The 16720-nt window shown below is 40.2% G+C and overlaps 2 protein-coding genes across 2 annotated transcripts; one reads left to right on the top strand and one right to left on the bottom strand.

Moving 5' to 3' along the window:
• Window positions 1–9108: 9108 nt before the first annotated feature.
• Window positions 9109–12202, top strand: LOC133709123 (squalene monooxygenase SE1-like). Its single transcript, XM_062134757.1, has 8 exons — window positions 9109–9514; window positions 9900–10011; window positions 10120–10297; window positions 10427–10595; window positions 10716–10934; window positions 11037–11312; window positions 11415–11693; window positions 11809–12202. The coding sequence occupies exons 1-8, from the start codon at window positions 9272–9274 to the stop codon at window positions 11911–11913; spliced, it is 1581 nt and encodes a 526-aa protein (XP_061990741.1). The 5' UTR covers window positions 9109–9271; the 3' UTR covers window positions 11914–12202.
• A 191-nt stretch (window positions 12203–12393) lies between these two features.
• Window positions 12394–16495, bottom strand: LOC133709122 (F-box/LRR-repeat protein 4). Its single transcript, XM_062134756.1, has 8 exons — window positions 16172–16495; window positions 15851–16069; window positions 15273–15679; window positions 14775–14960; window positions 14127–14319; window positions 13682–13758; window positions 13346–13496; window positions 12394–12999 (listed from the first exon to the last, which is right to left on the bottom strand). The coding sequence occupies exons 1-8, from the start codon at window positions 16451–16453 to the stop codon at window positions 12703–12705; spliced, it is 1812 nt and encodes a 603-aa protein (XP_061990740.1). The 5' UTR covers window positions 16454–16495; the 3' UTR covers window positions 12394–12702.
• Window positions 16496–16720: the final 225 nt, after the last annotated feature.

Raw genomic sequence — 16720 nt, forward strand, 5'->3', positions numbered from 1 at the left:
ACAAAAAAAAAAAAAAATAAGTGAGGGGTAAAATTGTAATTTTGGATCAAATTGTGTGAAATTTGAATGTTTGGGGAGTTATCTGTTAAAATTGGAATAACAGGGACTGAACTGTCGACGCACCAAAAGTTAAAGGGGGGACCAGTAATTTTCCCAAAATTAGTTTAACATCAGTTCTGGACTGATGTCTATGAACAAAATTCTAGTAGTGTGTGTTCCCTGAAGAAGACTGCATTCTTCAAGAGTGAGATTCAGAGGAGGTTGTTTGTGATGGCAGTACTGATCGATTGTGATTAGTCGTGTTGGTTTTTTTATTCCTCTGCCTGGGTTTGATAGAAGGTTAATACCTCAGGATTATCTCAGCTTTGTCGCGGGATCAGTTGGTGAGTAATTAATGCTCATAGTATAGTCAGACTTTGATTTTTGATATCTTATATTCATACATGTTCACTAGTTCTTATTGCTAAGTTATTCCTTTTGTCCCTTTCATAAGAGTGAGTTGGGTTTGATGTTAAGTCTGTTATAGGGTCATCCATGTTGTTTATTTGCAGATGAGCTCGGTGATTTTACAGAAGAGCTTAAAATGTCCTTGTTCCAGCTTGGAATCAGTCCTCAAATTATAGCATCAATTATAATCACTCCTCCCTCTCTCTCTCGTCTGTGCTTTTCTCTCTTGTCTAATGAACTAGACGAATGCAATAGCTAAACAAGGTTGGTTTGGATGCAGATTTGAGATGTAAAGGAGGTTGATTTTCTTTAATTTTGCCCCAAATTGAGGGTTTTTGACTTGGGTGATTTGATTTTACAGGTTCTTTCGCGAAAGGCTAGGAACCAGTATACTTGGAAAGGGTTTGGGGCAATCCAAATGCTTTACAAGAGCTAAAGGTATTTGATTTTTTACTGTTTATGAAGATTCAGATTTGATATGTTGATTTTTTGTTATACATTTTCTGGGAAATGTGGAACTGATTTTGGGTTTGGTGGTGTAATAGGAAGAGGGTCTGAAAGAGAACTTCAATTCTTTCCACAGCAATTTCCAGGGCAATAATGATCCAAAAGTAAGTGGAAGGATTGTTCTTTTAATTGTGAAAATGTGAAGTAAGGTTTTTGGTTTGGTTTTGTTTTATTTTTTAATTGTGAAGTAAGGTTTTTGGTTTGGTTTTTGGTTCTGTGAAGTAAGGATTGTTCTTTTAATTGTTGTTTCTTGTTTTGCAGTGTTCGCAGGGTTCAAATGATGAGGAAGGTGATGAGAGTGGTCATGCAACCGGGAGTCAGAATGAGAACCCCAGTACGTGTCAATCCCAAATCTTCAGGAAGCTCGAAAAATGGTAAATCTTTATTGTCAGTGCTCAATTCGCCAACGGCACAATGACAAAGCCACTACTCAATTCGCCTACAGAGCTCAATCTTAACCCCCATCCTAGTGGAAGATAATCCACCTTGAGTATTCGCTCAACCCAAAGGAACTGTGGAACAAGGGTGCTGCTCCTCTTTTTAAACGTGTGGACAAGAGCGAGCAAGTAGCAGACTCAGAACAAATAGTTCATTCACAACGTAAATGGCCAACCCAATTTACAAACGTTCAAACCACACTTTGCTTACAATGGATGCAAGATCTAGAGGAAAGGATACATCGCACAGAGGTAGCACCACAGTTTACCAGACCCAAACCTCAATTCACCAGGAGTCCAACTCCTTTCACTTAGTGGATTCTACAACCTGTCGGTGTTCCCGCCCCAAAACCTCTTAAAATAGCGCCATACGTCTGAAATTAGGATCTTTACACCTACTTGGAGTACTTCGAGTCAGCCATCCAGGGAAAATATCATGTGATGCAGTCATCTTTCACCTATTCCAGGAAACTCTATCCAAAGAGCCCATGGGTTGGTTCCATGAACTTCCCTTGGATCAATCAATTCCTTTCAGCAATTAGAAGACGCTTTCCTGACGCAGTTCGAGTTGATGGCATATGGCTTCCAAGACTCAAACCAATTATTCAAAATCCTACAAGCAGACGATGAGTCCATCCGCTCTTATGTCACACGATGGCGGAAGGCGACGTCTCAAGTCAAAAATCTGGACAAGGGGGTGGCAGCAATTGTCTTCAAGCAGGGCCTGCAGAAAGTACTTTCCTATATCATCTAAATGTGGAAATAGCAACACTTACTTATGATGAGCTTATGGAACGGGCCATCATACACGCAAAAGCAGAACATAACACCTATAGCTACAACCTTCCACTACCTTTCCTAGCCACACAGGTTGCACAACCAACTCCTGGTTATACTTCCACCCAGAGAAATGATAAAAAGCACGAGTGGTAGCAGGACAAACGTGACAACTACCAAAATAAGTATATGCGCAACAAATACTATGGGGAAGATAAGCCACAACATAATAGCAAATAGAGAGATGAGCCACAAGAACTACCCACTCCTAGATACGAAGTATTCACAATAATAAACACAACCTATGAAAACATATATGATCAATGCAAGGCTGAGATTCCCCCACCACCACCTAGAAAATATGTGAAGTAGGGTAAGCCAAAAAACTCTAGAAAATGGGGCAAATACCATAAGAACGATGGTCATGAAACCAACAAGTACATTGCACTCAAGGACATGGTCGAGTCCTTAATCCGTGAAGGCAAACATCAGTAGTTCAAAACACAGCAACAGGAGGCACTAGCAGTACCCTGAGGAAGAATAAATATAATCGAGGGCGGCGCCCAGTCCATACTACTTCCGCTCAAGCTCAGAGAAAACTCTCTAGAAGATACAATTGGTGTGAGGTAGCTAACATCTGATCCGATAGGCCAGCCGAGACCCCTAAAAGCGGTTGGGAACCCATCATATTCTCTAAGGAGGAAGAGAGAGGCATACAATTATACGATGACAAACTATTCCTAATCGATGCCGTTATAGACAAATGGGAATTCAGCTGGGTATAATGAAACCGATCAGTAGTCAATGTCATCTTTAGTAATGCATATAAGTAACATCAGCGGCCAAGCAGCAGATTGATCCAAGACCATGAACCCCTCCTCAGTTTTTTTAGAGATACTACGCATTCGCTTGGCTCTGACTCCATGAGCCTGAGGCTTGGACAAGGGGCCAGGTCCGCAGAGATCTATGCCAACTTTATCATGGTAGACTGTCCCCAATTCTTACAATGCTATCCTCGACCACCCATCGTTAAACAAAATGTGTGTAATCACCGTTGGATTCATATTGCTCCTGAAATTTCCCACCCCAACTGGAACACGCACCATCCGGGGAAACCAGTAGATAGCCAGGGAGTGTTATTCCACAACTATAGCTCGCTCATGAGCCCAAACAGAGATAATGTCAATAAAGGACCTCCCCAAACCAATGGACAAGCTGGAAGACCCACGAGACAAAGCTTAAACCCAATCAGTATTGGATTCAGAGGCAACTATGATTAGCATACTAATATCAGATGAGCATCAGAGCGAAAATTTGTCATTGGGGCATAACTAGATCCGAATGTCCGAGATTGAGTACTTCAAGGTCTTTGTATGGTCTTACACGGATATGCCAGGAATTTCCCCAGACATCATCTGTCACAAGCTAAGCATCAAACCATCATCATATCCGGTCAAGCAGAAACGCAAGGTGTTCGACGAAGTGAAATATCAAGCCATCCAGGCTGAGGTAAAAAAACTCCAAGACATTGGTTTCATTCGTAAAACCAACTATCCACAATGGATCTCTAATGTCTTCATGGTTAAGAAGGCAAATGAAAAATGGGGAATGTGTGTTGATTTTATGAACTTGAATAATGCCTGCCCCAAAGATAACTTTCCTTTGTGACGAATCGACCAACTCTTCAACGCCACAGCTGGACACGAACTTCTCCATATAATGGATGCATACTACGGATATAACCAAATAAAGATGTACCCGGACGATGAGGAAGCGACCACTTTCATCACGGACAAAGTTCTATACTGTTATCAAGTCATTCAGGAGCCACTTATCAGCGACTCATGAACATGATGTTCGCGAAGCACATTGGCAAAATCATCGTCATATATATGGACGACGTGTTGGTGAAGAGTATTAAGGCCAGCAGACGCATCAAGAATCTCCTAATCATCTTGGAAATGTTGCTAGCTTATTTGGAGTCACAATCAGCAAATTCCTTGGATACATCATCAGTGACCGTGGAATCGAGGACAATCCACTGAAGGTCCAAATAGTACTCAATATGAAGCCACCAGAAAAGAAAGAAGACGTATTCGTCTAGACCGGAAGGCTCATAGCTCTATCTAGATTCATTTCCAGGTTAACGGATAAATGCACCCCATTCTTCAAGTTGCTTAAACAGACTCACAACAAACTCGTTAATTGACACCAGAATGTGAGGCAACATTTTAGGGAATCAAAGCATATCTAGCTTCTGTTTCGCTTCTTGCCATCCCAAAGCCAGGGGAAATCCTATACATTTATCTATCTCTGTCATCTTCCGCAGTTAGTTCTGCCCTCGTTCGCCATGAAAGCATAATGAACTGCCTATATACTACACAACTTGAGGCTTCACAGATTCTGAGACACAATATACCCTGTTAGAGAAGTTGGCCCCAGCTCTAATCATGTCCGCCAGGCAGTTACCAACCTACTTTCAATCTCATGCCATTCATGTCCTTACCAATCATCCGCTTAAGCAAATCATGCAACGCCTTAAAAATTCTGGAAGACTGAGCAAATGGGCAATTGAGCTGAGCAAATTTGATATCGAGTAACAAACCTTGAACAACCATGAAAGCCCTGGCTGTGACAGATTTTATTTCAGAATTCACCGGAAGGAAGGACACAAACAATGACATGGAAACAACTCCCACCCAACCCTAGCAATCACAATGGGACTTACATGTCGATGGTTCCTCCTGTCAGACGGCCAGTGGAGCGGGAATCATCCTCACTGGACCCAAAGGGCTACTCGCTGAATACGCTTTGAAATTCAACTTTAAAGCCTCAAAACAATATTGCCAAATACGAAGCTCTAATAACAGGATTGTTACTTGCCATTAACGTTGGAACGGACAACATCAATATCTTCAGCGACTCTCAATTAGTAGTAAACCTAAATTGGTTGAGTCAAATTATTAATTTCTTAAAATAGATTGCTAAATTTTTTATCATTTACCAAACTTATTCATCAATATATTCAGTTACACATGGTCAGCAAACAGTCGCCCAAGAATCCAAGATGCCAAATCTCAACTAGCTTAATTTGGTTATACAATAATTCATACTACAGAATTGAAAGATAGGTTTTGGATTTAGGACCAATATTAATTCATTGAACGCTAGCTAACACCTGAAGATCACAAATGATGTATACACCTGTGACAGGATAATGGTTTTTCTAGTCTGCTATGTCATGGTCGTCGATCACAATATAATGTATTGGACATGTCATTGTCAAAAAGAATGAAAACTATTTTGATCCATTTGTTCTCGAACGTTTTTTTTTTATAGCTTTTTTTTATACCCCACCCCTCCCCATCATATATAGGCTAGGATTTCAGCCTCGCTATAATGCATATGCTCTTCCCAAGATTCGCCAACTATCGACACCACCGTCTCTTGCCTTCGACGTCATCCTCCTTCAAGGCTAGGTCGCATGCTGTGTGACAAGTCCTATGGCGACTCCATTCGTCAATATACCGCGGAGAGCTATCGTGGGGTGAAATCCCTCAATTTTGGCCCTGCCAATTTGGTTCTGACTTGGTTCAGGGTTTGGGATCCTAGGTTGCCACAATTTTATAAAACATAAACAATAATGAAATTTACAAAGCATGCTTAAAAATAATTATATAAATCGTAAATAAAATTCACAAAACATGCAAAAACTTCCACAATTATATAACACGTAAAAAATAACAAAATTTATGAAGCGTAAATTTAATAAAGCGGCAACTTTTAGAAATTTTTACTTCAAAAAAGTTTGATGGCAAGGCTAAAGGGACGCGAGTGTGCGTGAGCATATGAGACGAGGCGTGCAGTGCAGGAGTTGTGCGGGGGCTGTGTTGGGCTGGAGTGAGGCTGTCTTGAGGCTACACTGAGGCCACGTTGTGGCTGCGCTGAGCCTGACTTAGGCAAGGGGTTGCGAAGCCTAGTGAGGCTAACGGAAGAATTTTTTTTTCTTTTTTTTCTTTTCTAGGTTTTTGTTTTCTCAAAGGTAGGGTTAGGGCTCGTGCTGATAACATGTTTTAGAGAAAAGAGATTTGGGAGAAAGTAGATCTATTTCATAGATAATAGGAACTTCTATATATAGAGGATTACATGTACAATCGTCTTGCTTAGCAAAGATTCTATACATAAATAGGAGATCAATACAATATGTTTTCTTATAACATCTAGTCATCTAGGGTAAATAACCATGTTTGGGCCAGACACATAAATGCTAGATTTCCTGCAGCATATAGAGTACTGAGCATACAAAAACAAATTAGTCCTCATACAAAAATTTAACTGTGTCGTTACCATTACTCCTTAGTAAGCCATGTGGGCCACTTCCTTCGACCAAAATCTAAGTAAACTAAAAGAACAACATTTTTTTTTTTTTTATTTGTCAATCACACGGTGTCCTCAAAGGCTTCCTAGGCCCAGAGACTAATCCGTGCTCGGGAGATCTTGTCAGAACGCTTCCTCCCCCCTGGCCACCAAGAATATATTGGGATTTAACTTCAATAAGCGTCGGCGGGATTCGAACCCGGGTGTGGGGGTTCCACACCTGGAGGCTCGTACCAACTCGACCACCTGTGGTGGTTACTAAAAGAACAACATATCAAAGATTTAAGCGTTGTCCTAAGGCTCAAATCTAGGGTGAAACCTGAACTCCAACCCGGCTTGCATGTAGGAGTCACAAAATGAGGACCATCAGAAATAGTTGATCTTGACTAGTGAAGAGCTACCACTCTAGCCCTAATGCAAAAACCTGAACCAAAACCATTGCGAGTATCGTAGCCAAGAACACCATATTCATAAAGCAAATCTGATTCACCAATACCTTGAACCAGATCTTGACCATCACCATAAGCTGCCTTTTTTAACCACATTGATTGACAAACTAGTCAGAGAAACCGATACAAGGTTGAGGAAGCCTCTGAGTAAGCTCGTCCACCCTTTCACAAAGTAGATCATAAAAAGTTAGGCTAGGGTCCTACAATATTAAAAATTGGCCCTGTTGATATAATACGGACTTTACTACAAGATAACAAGAGTCAAGACTGAAGATCTAAAAGTGATAAAATGTAAAAGGTGAGTATAGCAGGACCAATAAAGTTTGGTAAGAATTGGTAAATCCACCTTGGCTAGCTTTATTTAGTAAATGATTTTGAAAAATTTATGTATTATATTCCATGAAATAATCTTATTAGATTTTTTTTACCTTGCGACAAAACCTTAGATGCTTGAGCACCTTGTTGCAAATTCTCGCCCAGTTTGACGGCACATCCCCAGGGCGCTGTCGTCGGACAGGCCCTTTTTTAGATCGTTGCTCCTCCACCTATTTGGGGTTGGGTTTTTGTTAGTCTGAGTACTAGTTTTGTTAGTGTCAAGGGGGATTCCGGTGGCAAGCGAGGGTGGGAGGATTGGTTAGCTGCGAGGACGGGCTAGCTTAATGGTGATGGTAGGTGGATCGGGTTCGACCGCACTGGTGGGTGGCTACTCTTGGTGTCGTATCTGTTTTCTTATAAACGCTATGGTACCAGGTATGAACAGGGGGATGACTTATCGACAATTGTGGTGAGCCGGTGGTGGAAGTTCGGCGATGGTTGGGGTCTGGTGGAAAGGGGTGCGACGTTGGTGAGGATACAAGGATAGATTTTTTTTTTTTTTTTTTTGATCGGATTTAGGCTAGTGGGCTGGGTCTCTTTGCCATTTTGGATGGAACTTGGGGCTTGGATTCAAATTTTTGGCCCAATTTGAGCTAAAATTTATTTATTTTTATGTTTTTCTACTTTTCTAGATTCAATAATTCCCTATCAATGTATTGCTGCACACTCAATATACATTGTCTGGCCTAACGAGGCAGTTATTTATTTAAAATGGATGCAACCTCCTAGTGGCATGATGAAATGCAGTGCCGCTGGATTTGGTTCTGTGCGGCAACATAGTAGGAAAACTGTGCTATTTGTAATTATGTTACTTCATGTAAGAGTTATCTTTTCATTATGTCACTACTATTTAAAGCAAATGGAGTAACCAGTAGAATACTTTTTGCTAATTGGTGTAGATTAGAATACAAAAATTTAGTAAAGACTCTTGATACTATTTAGGGACATTCTAGCTCTTGATCCTTACTGTAATATGGGTTCTAGGCTCTATGTCCCCCCTTTGTATTCTATGACTTCACTAACCAAGGTATGAGAGCAGCCGCATGGGCCTTTTTTCAAAAAAGGAAAAAAAAAAAAAAGTCCTATTAGAGAAGTTTATTTATTTAAATTTTTTTTTTGTTTTTTTTGGTTCATCTGTTTTGTATTTCCTTCACTGAATAAGTCATGACTTGAATAATACCTAATAGTCCCACATCAAAAAAGAATTGGCCATATTAATAGAAGACATGCCTTGTTAGTAGCAAATATTACAAACGCAGATACAACAGTGGTAAGCATGAGTACATATTGGGTACGTAAATATAAAACACTGAAGTTTGATTGGTTTAGTAGTGTTATACTAATTAAATTTATTTATCTTTAATAAAACATTTTGATATATTTTTCTTATTTCATTTCATACGGAGATGATGAATGTGTTCAATATAAAACACATGCGAATTAGTCAAGGACAGTGGTCACTAGTCAGTAGTCACTGCAAGTTCAGCTCTCCAATTAAGACCAAATACAGTGGTGCATACGTCTGGTTTCCACTTCCAAGCAAGCAGCTACATTTTATTTATTTATATATTTTCGTCTTTTTCTTGTTGCTTTCATACAAATGCGTATACGTACGTAGTCAATTAATCATATTATAAGATTACAACGAGACCCCAATCATAGTTTAATCCCAAGGAGCAATATCATAGACTGACTACTGGCATGGCTTGGACTTGGGAGTGATCGACAGCATCGTGGAAGTTGGGTTTCTCTCTATCTATATAAACCCATTCAAGTTCCATACCTCTCCACAACCATAAGTCCTTCACATCCCAAAACCTGAAAACTGAAATCACAAAGCAACTTACAGACCCAGCAAACTGCATTTTCATTCTTCAAACGTCATCATTTTTGTTGTTGAAGATGGTGTCTTACGAGTATGTTCTAGGTGGGGTCTTGGTTTCATTGCTGGGCTCTGTTTTCTTCATGATCATCAGCACTACTTTGGGTGGAAAGAAACCATGCAAGGCTTCAAAGGGAGGTGTAAAAAGTAATGATGGGTTTGGGAACAGTGCGTTTCAGCCTGAAATGGAGATGAAAAGTACCGATGTCGTCATTGTCGGTGCCGGAGTTGCCGGTGCAGCTCTTGCTTACACTCTTGCCAAGGTCAGTTTATAATTGATTCTCAATAGATGAGGCTTCTTCTTTTGGTACAGATGAGTCTTCTTTCAATAGATAATATGGAATACTTTTTCATCTTTGGATTTGTGTCTGCTGGGTAATAATTTGGTAGTGTAGTCCAAAATGTACTGGAAGTTTCATACTTCACAATCAGTAGTAAGACAGGACCGGAGTATTTTAGCTTTTGTTAAGATTTTCTACCTGATTGTAAGTAATATTTGAGAAGTTTAAGGAGTAGAATGTGTGAATCACATGGGCATTGACTGAAGTGGACAAATTCAGATTTCAGGTGTTGCTGTAGCGGTTGAGCTATTAGCTCTATCTTTAATTTGGGATTTTGAGTCGAGCATATGTGTGCTTCTTGTTACAGGAAGGTCGTCGTGTACATGTCATCGAAAGAGACTTGACTGAGCCAGACAGAATTGTTGGTGAGCTGTTGCAGCCTGGGGGTTATCTCAAGTTGACTGAGTTGGGTCTCGAGGGTGAGCAATCTCTCCTAGCCAATTTAGAACTCCTTTGTTTATTTATTGAATGTTTAGTATGAAGTGGCGAGACATTCGGTTTTAATCAATGTCTATTTGTGGCTGCAGATTGTGCAAATGAGTCAATTGATGCTCAGAAGGTGTTTGGTTATGCTCTTTACAAAGATGGCAAGGATACCAAACTGACTTATCCCTTAGAGAAATACAGTTCAGATGTGGCTGGGAGAAGTTTCCACAATGGGCGCTTCATCCAAAGAATGCGCGAAAAAGCTATGACTCTTTTAAAGTAATCCTCATTTCCCTCTAACTATAGTACAAGTCTTTTATTCTTAGTGATTGTTGTATGTGATTACTTTGGTGGAACCTGTTTCAAGTTTTAGTAGTTTACTCATGTCCCATGGAATTTCCATTGCAGTGTAAAATTGGAACAAGGATCAGTGACAACACTAATCGAGGAAAAGGGCATTGTCAAAGGGGTGATTTACAAGAACAAGGCTGGAGAGGAGATGAGAACATATGCTCCACTAACAATCGTGTGTGATGGTTGCTTTTCAAATCTGCGCAAGTCTCTCAGTGCACCAAAGGTAACAATGGGGTACCAACCTTGGGAAAATCAAAAATCAACAATTTTGAACTCAGATTTATCACTTGCAGGAGTGTTTGTTCTTTCGTGAGACCAACAGAGTTATTTGTTACTGTTGCAGGTTGAAAGTCCCTCTTGTTTTGTTGGTTTGATCTTGGAGAACTGTGACCTTCCACATGCAAATCATGGACATGTGATTTTGGGAGACCCTTCACCCATCCTCTTTTATCCTATCAGTAGCACCGAGGTTCGTTGTTTGGTGGATATACCTGGAACAAAAGTACCTTCAGTAGCTAGTGGTGAAATGGCTAACTATTTGAAAACCATGGTGGCTCCTCAGGTATCTTTCAATAACTTTCTTGACTTGATTAGTTTACACTTGATAGTTGATATACATATACCCACACGAACTGAACTAATCTGAGGGCTACTTGTATTTCAGATTCCCCCACAGTTGCACAATGCTTTTATGGCCGCAGTAGAGAAGGGAAACATCAGAACAATGCAAAACAAAAGCATGGCTGCTAATCCTGTCCCTACTCCTGGTGCAATTTTATTAGGGGATGCATTCAACATGAGGCATCCTTTAACAGGAGGAGGAATGACCGTTGCTCTTTCAGACATTGTTCTTCTCCGTGATCTTCTTAGACCCCTACATGATCTCAATGATGCACCTGCTTTGTGCAATTACCTTGAATCATTCTACACACTGCGCAAGGTAACTAAAATGTCTTTTTTTTTTTTTTTTTATGCCATTGTCTGTTACAATGTGACATTGTTTTTGATTTCTTCTTTGCTAATAGCGTGCTTGGTTTTGCAGCCTGTATCATCTACCATAAACACATTGGCAGGTGCTTTGTACAAAGTGTTTTGTGCATCACCGGATCCAGCAAGACAGGAAATGCGCGAAGCATGTTTTGGCTATTTGAGCTTTGGAGGCATCTGTTCATATGGACCAGTATCTCTTCTCTCTGGTCTTAACCCTCAGCCACTGCACTTGTTTCTCCATTTCTTCGCTGTTGCTATCTATGGTGTCGGCCGCTTAATGCTTCCATTCCCTTCACCTAAACGCATGTGGCTTGGGATTCGATTGATCTTGGTATGACAATGAAAATAATTTCCACCACTTTCTTATCAACTTGTTTGTCAATTACACATTTTCATGTACACATAACTGGCTGCTTATACAAATCTTTCTGGTCTTCTACTTTCAGAGTGCAGCAGGCATCATATTCCCCATTATAAAAGGTGAAGGAGTTAGACAGATGTTCTTTCCTGCCACAGTACCAGCATATTACAGATCTCCTCCTGTTCATTAACGAAATGGAAACTAGTATTGTGATTATATCTAAAGGAAGAAAAATTGTTAGCCAGATTTTTTTATTTTATTGCAGCAGTAGTTCCACCCAAAAAGTATAGATCAAGATGGGGGGTCAATGCTAATATTAGGGGATAGCAGAATATGTTCTCGATTCTTTTAGGATTTGTTTCCTGTTCTGTAATAGGAATTAGCTGGGTCTCACATGATACTTTGTAATCCCTCCCAGTTTCTGTTAAAAAAATAGAATGCAAATACAATATCCCATTATGACCCAAGATTGGTCACAATCTTCTTTTTGCCGAATCATAAAAAGAAAAATTCTGAACCTTTCATCAGCATAAACCAAGTTCTTACAAAAACATTGTAAAAACCGATGTATTCAAGTCCTTCCCATTCCATTGAGATATTAAGTCTCCACATTGAGCAATGGACAGTACAACTACAGCATTTCAAAAAGAAAAACAAAAGAACGAAAAAATTGTCTTTGAACAAGGTGTTCGACTTTCATAGCTGAAGAAAATATAATGTTATTCATGCCAACTGACAAAATTCTCTTGCACTTGCAAACATTTATTTCGATTTACAAACAAGGAACATATGCAATCGAAAGAAATTAACAAAAAAGAAAAAAGAAAATAAATATAATTTATACAGAACACCCAAGCAAGGTTACTCTTATACTAGGGAAACGAGGATTTGGCTCCAGATGTCTTATACACGTCTTCCTGTTCCATGTTCTGGATTCAGCAAGCCAGCTTCAGTGACTGTAGACAACTGTAAGTGGACTTTACAGGTCCACACAAAGATAAGAAATTATAGAGCCGGCCCTCCTTTTGGTCCTCTGGCTAACCTTCCACTTCTCAACCAGGACTTTCTTTATGTTGGGACAGCTTGAAACCACAGTGGCTACTCCAGCAGAAGTTATACCTTGGCAATAAACCATGTGACAGGATGCAAGCATTGTGCAGTTTTTGACAAGATGGTTTAAACCAACATCTGTTATTTGACGACAATGTGACAGCACAATCTCCTTGAGGTTTGGACAGCCTTCACCTAATTCAGCCAATGACATATCCCCCAAATTCTTGCAAATAAAGAAATAATACAACAGGATGAAATAAATGCCCAAAATACATATCTTGTATAGATATTACGTGCATCAATACATAAATGGAAGACTTCTACTGTTACTATCAAACTAAAGATGCCTCCAGGGCTTCACAAACAAGTAAATTAAATAATACTTCTCCTCCACAAGAAATGGTAAGGAGCATATCATTGGGAATTACAAACCACTAGTAGCACAAAGAGCAAGAAGTCTACTTGCCAAAATAGAATGCATGAAAGAGAATAATATAGTTGCCGTGTGTGCATGTGGCGCATGCAGAAAATGAGCAGGGTGAACAGAGAGAGAGAGAAAGGGAACACACCTGCAGGACACTTACATCTAGGTAAGTGAGTTCTGCGCAACCTCTTGCAATAGCTATCAATCCAGCATCCCCAATTTGGTGGCAGCCACTGACATTTAGGTATTGTAGGGAGCTACACTGACTAACAGCAATGAGGGCCTCATCCCCAACTCTAGTAGTAGAAAGAAAGAATATGATATGTTAGAGACACTAATATTCAATAAATGGATACACAAAGACTTTGAAACAGCGAATTCCCAATTAACAGACTAAACAAGCATCAACTTGAGGATAAAGAAATAGTATGTTAACAAGAACTAAAGAAAGAATATACAAACGTTGCGAAGAAAATTTTACCTGTCACAAAATCGGAGGCTAAGGTCGGTTAGAGACCTACAATGCTCTCCAATTGCTACAACTCCCTTGTTTCCAATCTAGACCAGAAAAAAAAAAATGTCAAATGTGACCAATCAGTCAAAGAAGTCCCGAAGAAAATATATCAGAAGTAAATGACTCAAAAGTTTCCATACAATATCTTTAAAAAGAATTGATTACGCAAACCCTTCTCAGAAAATTATTACATTTTCGAAAAGGAAATATTATTCGAAAACAGGACCAAACTTATGTTCTAAACTTTCAAATTTTTTAGCACACCCTCAACCTACAGTGCAAGAAAATTAACTAAATCTACATTGAGTAAACAGGAAATCTTGGCAAGATGGTTAATCGCATATGTGGTAAATGAATGGTTAATAGCTTCTGTATGGATATGAGCATATAGAGAATGAATGGGGGAGAGTACCTCATAACATCGACGAATATGAAGTTTCTTCAAATTCCTGCAGCCTTTAGCAATACTGCAAATGGCTTCATCTCCGATACTTGAGCAATCTACCAAGTGAAGAACTTGCAAGAACTTACAGCCACGTCCAATCTCACCAAGCGCAAAGTTGCCTATCCTCTGGCAGTACAACAATGCTAATTCAGTAAGACGCCTGCACACATTAAAGAGTTGTAGATTAACCAGTCATTTCAGAAGGAACCAACAAAAGTGTAACTAAGTATGACCATTGGATCGCATGAAATTACTCTGATGATGAAGCAGAATATTGCAGAACCTAACGGAAAATTCAAGAACGTATGACTGAGTTTATGAAACCCTTGTTAATGGAAGACGTGGTATGGCAATTTACTCAGCATAGTTGAAACCATGTTTACCTCATTGTACTTAAAAACATAACCATTAAATCCCCCAACTGAAATGAACATATAGTATTAACTTTGAAGGATATAACTGCTGGACGTAGATAATTTTCCAGCACGAAGATTACCAACTGTTGAATGTTCACGCAAAACATATCCATACGACATAATCAATGAAAACTACTCAAAGCATCTATATATTACCACCTAAAATACCAATTTGAGTTCAGTTGTGAGGGGAACATACGGGCAAGATTTCCCTATGGATTCTAGACCCAAAGTTCCGATATTGTGGCAACCGTTCACTTCAAGATGTGTAAGTTCCTTGCAGCCAATTGCAATTGATTCCAAAGCCTTGTCACTCAGGAAGTAGCAGTCACTTAGAGTAAGATTTTTTAGCTTCTTACATCCATTCCCAATAGCACGTAACCCTCTGCATTGTAGCATATGCAAAATAAATAAAAAAGAAATAGAGTTACTTAACTGTATCAGCTGAACTGATAAAATGAAAAAGACATCAGAACTCCATCATGTTCCGTTCATGTTGGTTCTTATCGCATGCATTTAGGTGCAATTAGTGTAAACCTAAGCAGGGGTTCAGCACTCTTTTGAAAAACAACTTATTTTAAACTCAGAACAGAAAGAAAATAACAAACCCATGTTTGATTTTCAAAGTAAGTTCCATTTATATCCAAATGAACGACTAAACTAGAAAACATCATCATGAGGAATAATAAGTACTAACTTATCGGTAAACCGCTGGAAGGTATACAGAGCCAAAAACTCCAAAGACGAACAACAATTTCCCACAGCTATCAAAACCTCATCCGTGACATTTATACATTGCAGCTTCAAAACTTTCAAAACAGGACATCCTCGGACCACAGCAAGCACCCCTTTGTTGTGAATGGACTCTGCATCCAACGACATGCTCTCGAGAGACTTGCAGTGCAACCCCACTGCTTCCAATGCAGTATCAGTTATCTTTACACAAGCTGCAATGCCAAGTGACTTCAATGACTTCCCAACACCACTGGCTAACTCTACCAAACAAACGTCAGTCAATCCCTCACAAAACCGCAAATTCAAATCTTCAAGCTGCTTGCAACACTGCCCAACAGCAGCCACACCCTGATTTCCCACATAGCAACCCTGCCCGATAAAAAGTACATAACAAACTCAGCTTCTGCCGCGTTTAGTTCTCGAAATGTACATCAAAATACAAAGTATCAAGCAAGAATTGATCTTTAATACAATGCGAAGCCGAAAGCATTGGAATTGAACTCTAAAACTAAATACAGAACAATGCCAAGAAATATTTACCTGCAAATCCAATGATTTCAACAGCCTACACTTCTCAGCCAGCGACGTCAGTCCGACGCTGGAAACATTAGAACACCAGATTAGGCTCAACTTTTCGAGCTTCGGAAAGCCTTCACCGAGAGCAACCATCCCGGCGTCCGAGAAGCTATTATTCTCAATCCCATCGTCGTCACTCTTACTATAACTCGAAGAACTCCCGCGCCTCCTCGCCAGGCTCCCCTTCAAAACCAAAACCAAAACGAAAACGTTTCGTCAGAAAGAAACGATTTCCAGATTGAATCTCGAAATTAGGGATTCGATTGGGTAAGAGCCAATAATTACGAGGTGAACGGGGAGAGAAATGTTGAGGCGCTCGTCAATGTGGACGTGGCGGACGTTGACGAAGCGGCGGGAGAGGAGGTTGACGAAGAGGTCGGGGTTGCCGGTGGCGCCGATTCGGAGGGTGGTGCGGCTCAGCCGCTCGAGTCCCAGCCAGCGCTTGCAGACGAGAGAGCAGGAGTCGTGGCTGGGCTTGGAGTCGAGGCGCCGGAAGATCTCGACGACGAGCTCGTCGGGAAGATACGTGTTGATCCGATCACGGCCTCCGCCTCGCATCGGTCGCATTTGATCAGAATTCCGGGTTTCCGATTTTGATTTTGGAATGAAGAAAGTGAAAAATGCGTTTTATATATTGATGGGTTCGGCGGAGTCGGCGGTTAAGCTGGGAGAGTGAATTGTCGGGAATACCCTTGCGGTTTCGGAGTAAATTGCCATTTTCTGTGAAGCCAACGACCTTTTCACTTTTCACCTTCTTTACTTTGGCAAGGTACTTTTGTTGCTCCCCGGATTTAAGGCAGCTGTGGAAACGGGTCGGGTTTCCTTTCCTATTAT

Source organism: Rosa rugosa, chromosome 5 (genome assembly GCF_958449725.1).
Source record: "Rosa rugosa chromosome 5, drRosRugo1.1, whole genome shotgun sequence".
Lineage (NCBI taxonomy): Eukaryota > Viridiplantae > Streptophyta > Magnoliopsida > Rosales > Rosaceae > Rosa > Rosa rugosa.

Coding starts and splice junctions, on each gene's coding strand:
- LOC133709123 (XM_062134757.1), top strand. CDS start 9,272: ATGGTGTCTTACGAGTATGTTCTAGGTGGGGTCTTGGTTTCATTGCTG. Junction 10,596..10,715: donor AGTCTCTCAGTGCACCAAAG/GTAACAATGGGG, acceptor TTACTGTTGCAG/GTTGAAAGTCCCTCTTGTTT. Junction 11,313..11,414: donor CATTCTACACACTGCGCAAG/GTAACTAAAATG, acceptor TTGGTTTTGCAG/CCTGTATCATCTACCATAAA.
- LOC133709122 (XM_062134756.1), bottom strand. CDS start 16,453: ATGCGACCGATGCGAGGCGGAGGCCGTGATCGGATCAACACGTATCTT. Junction 13,497..13,681: donor AGCCTCCGATTTTGTGACAG/GTAAAATTTTCT, acceptor TTCTACTACTAG/AGTTGGGGATGAGGCCCTCA. Junction 13,000..13,345: donor TAGATGTAAGTGTCCTGCAG/GTGTGTTCCCTT, acceptor TTTATTTGCAAG/AATTTGGGGGATATGTCATT.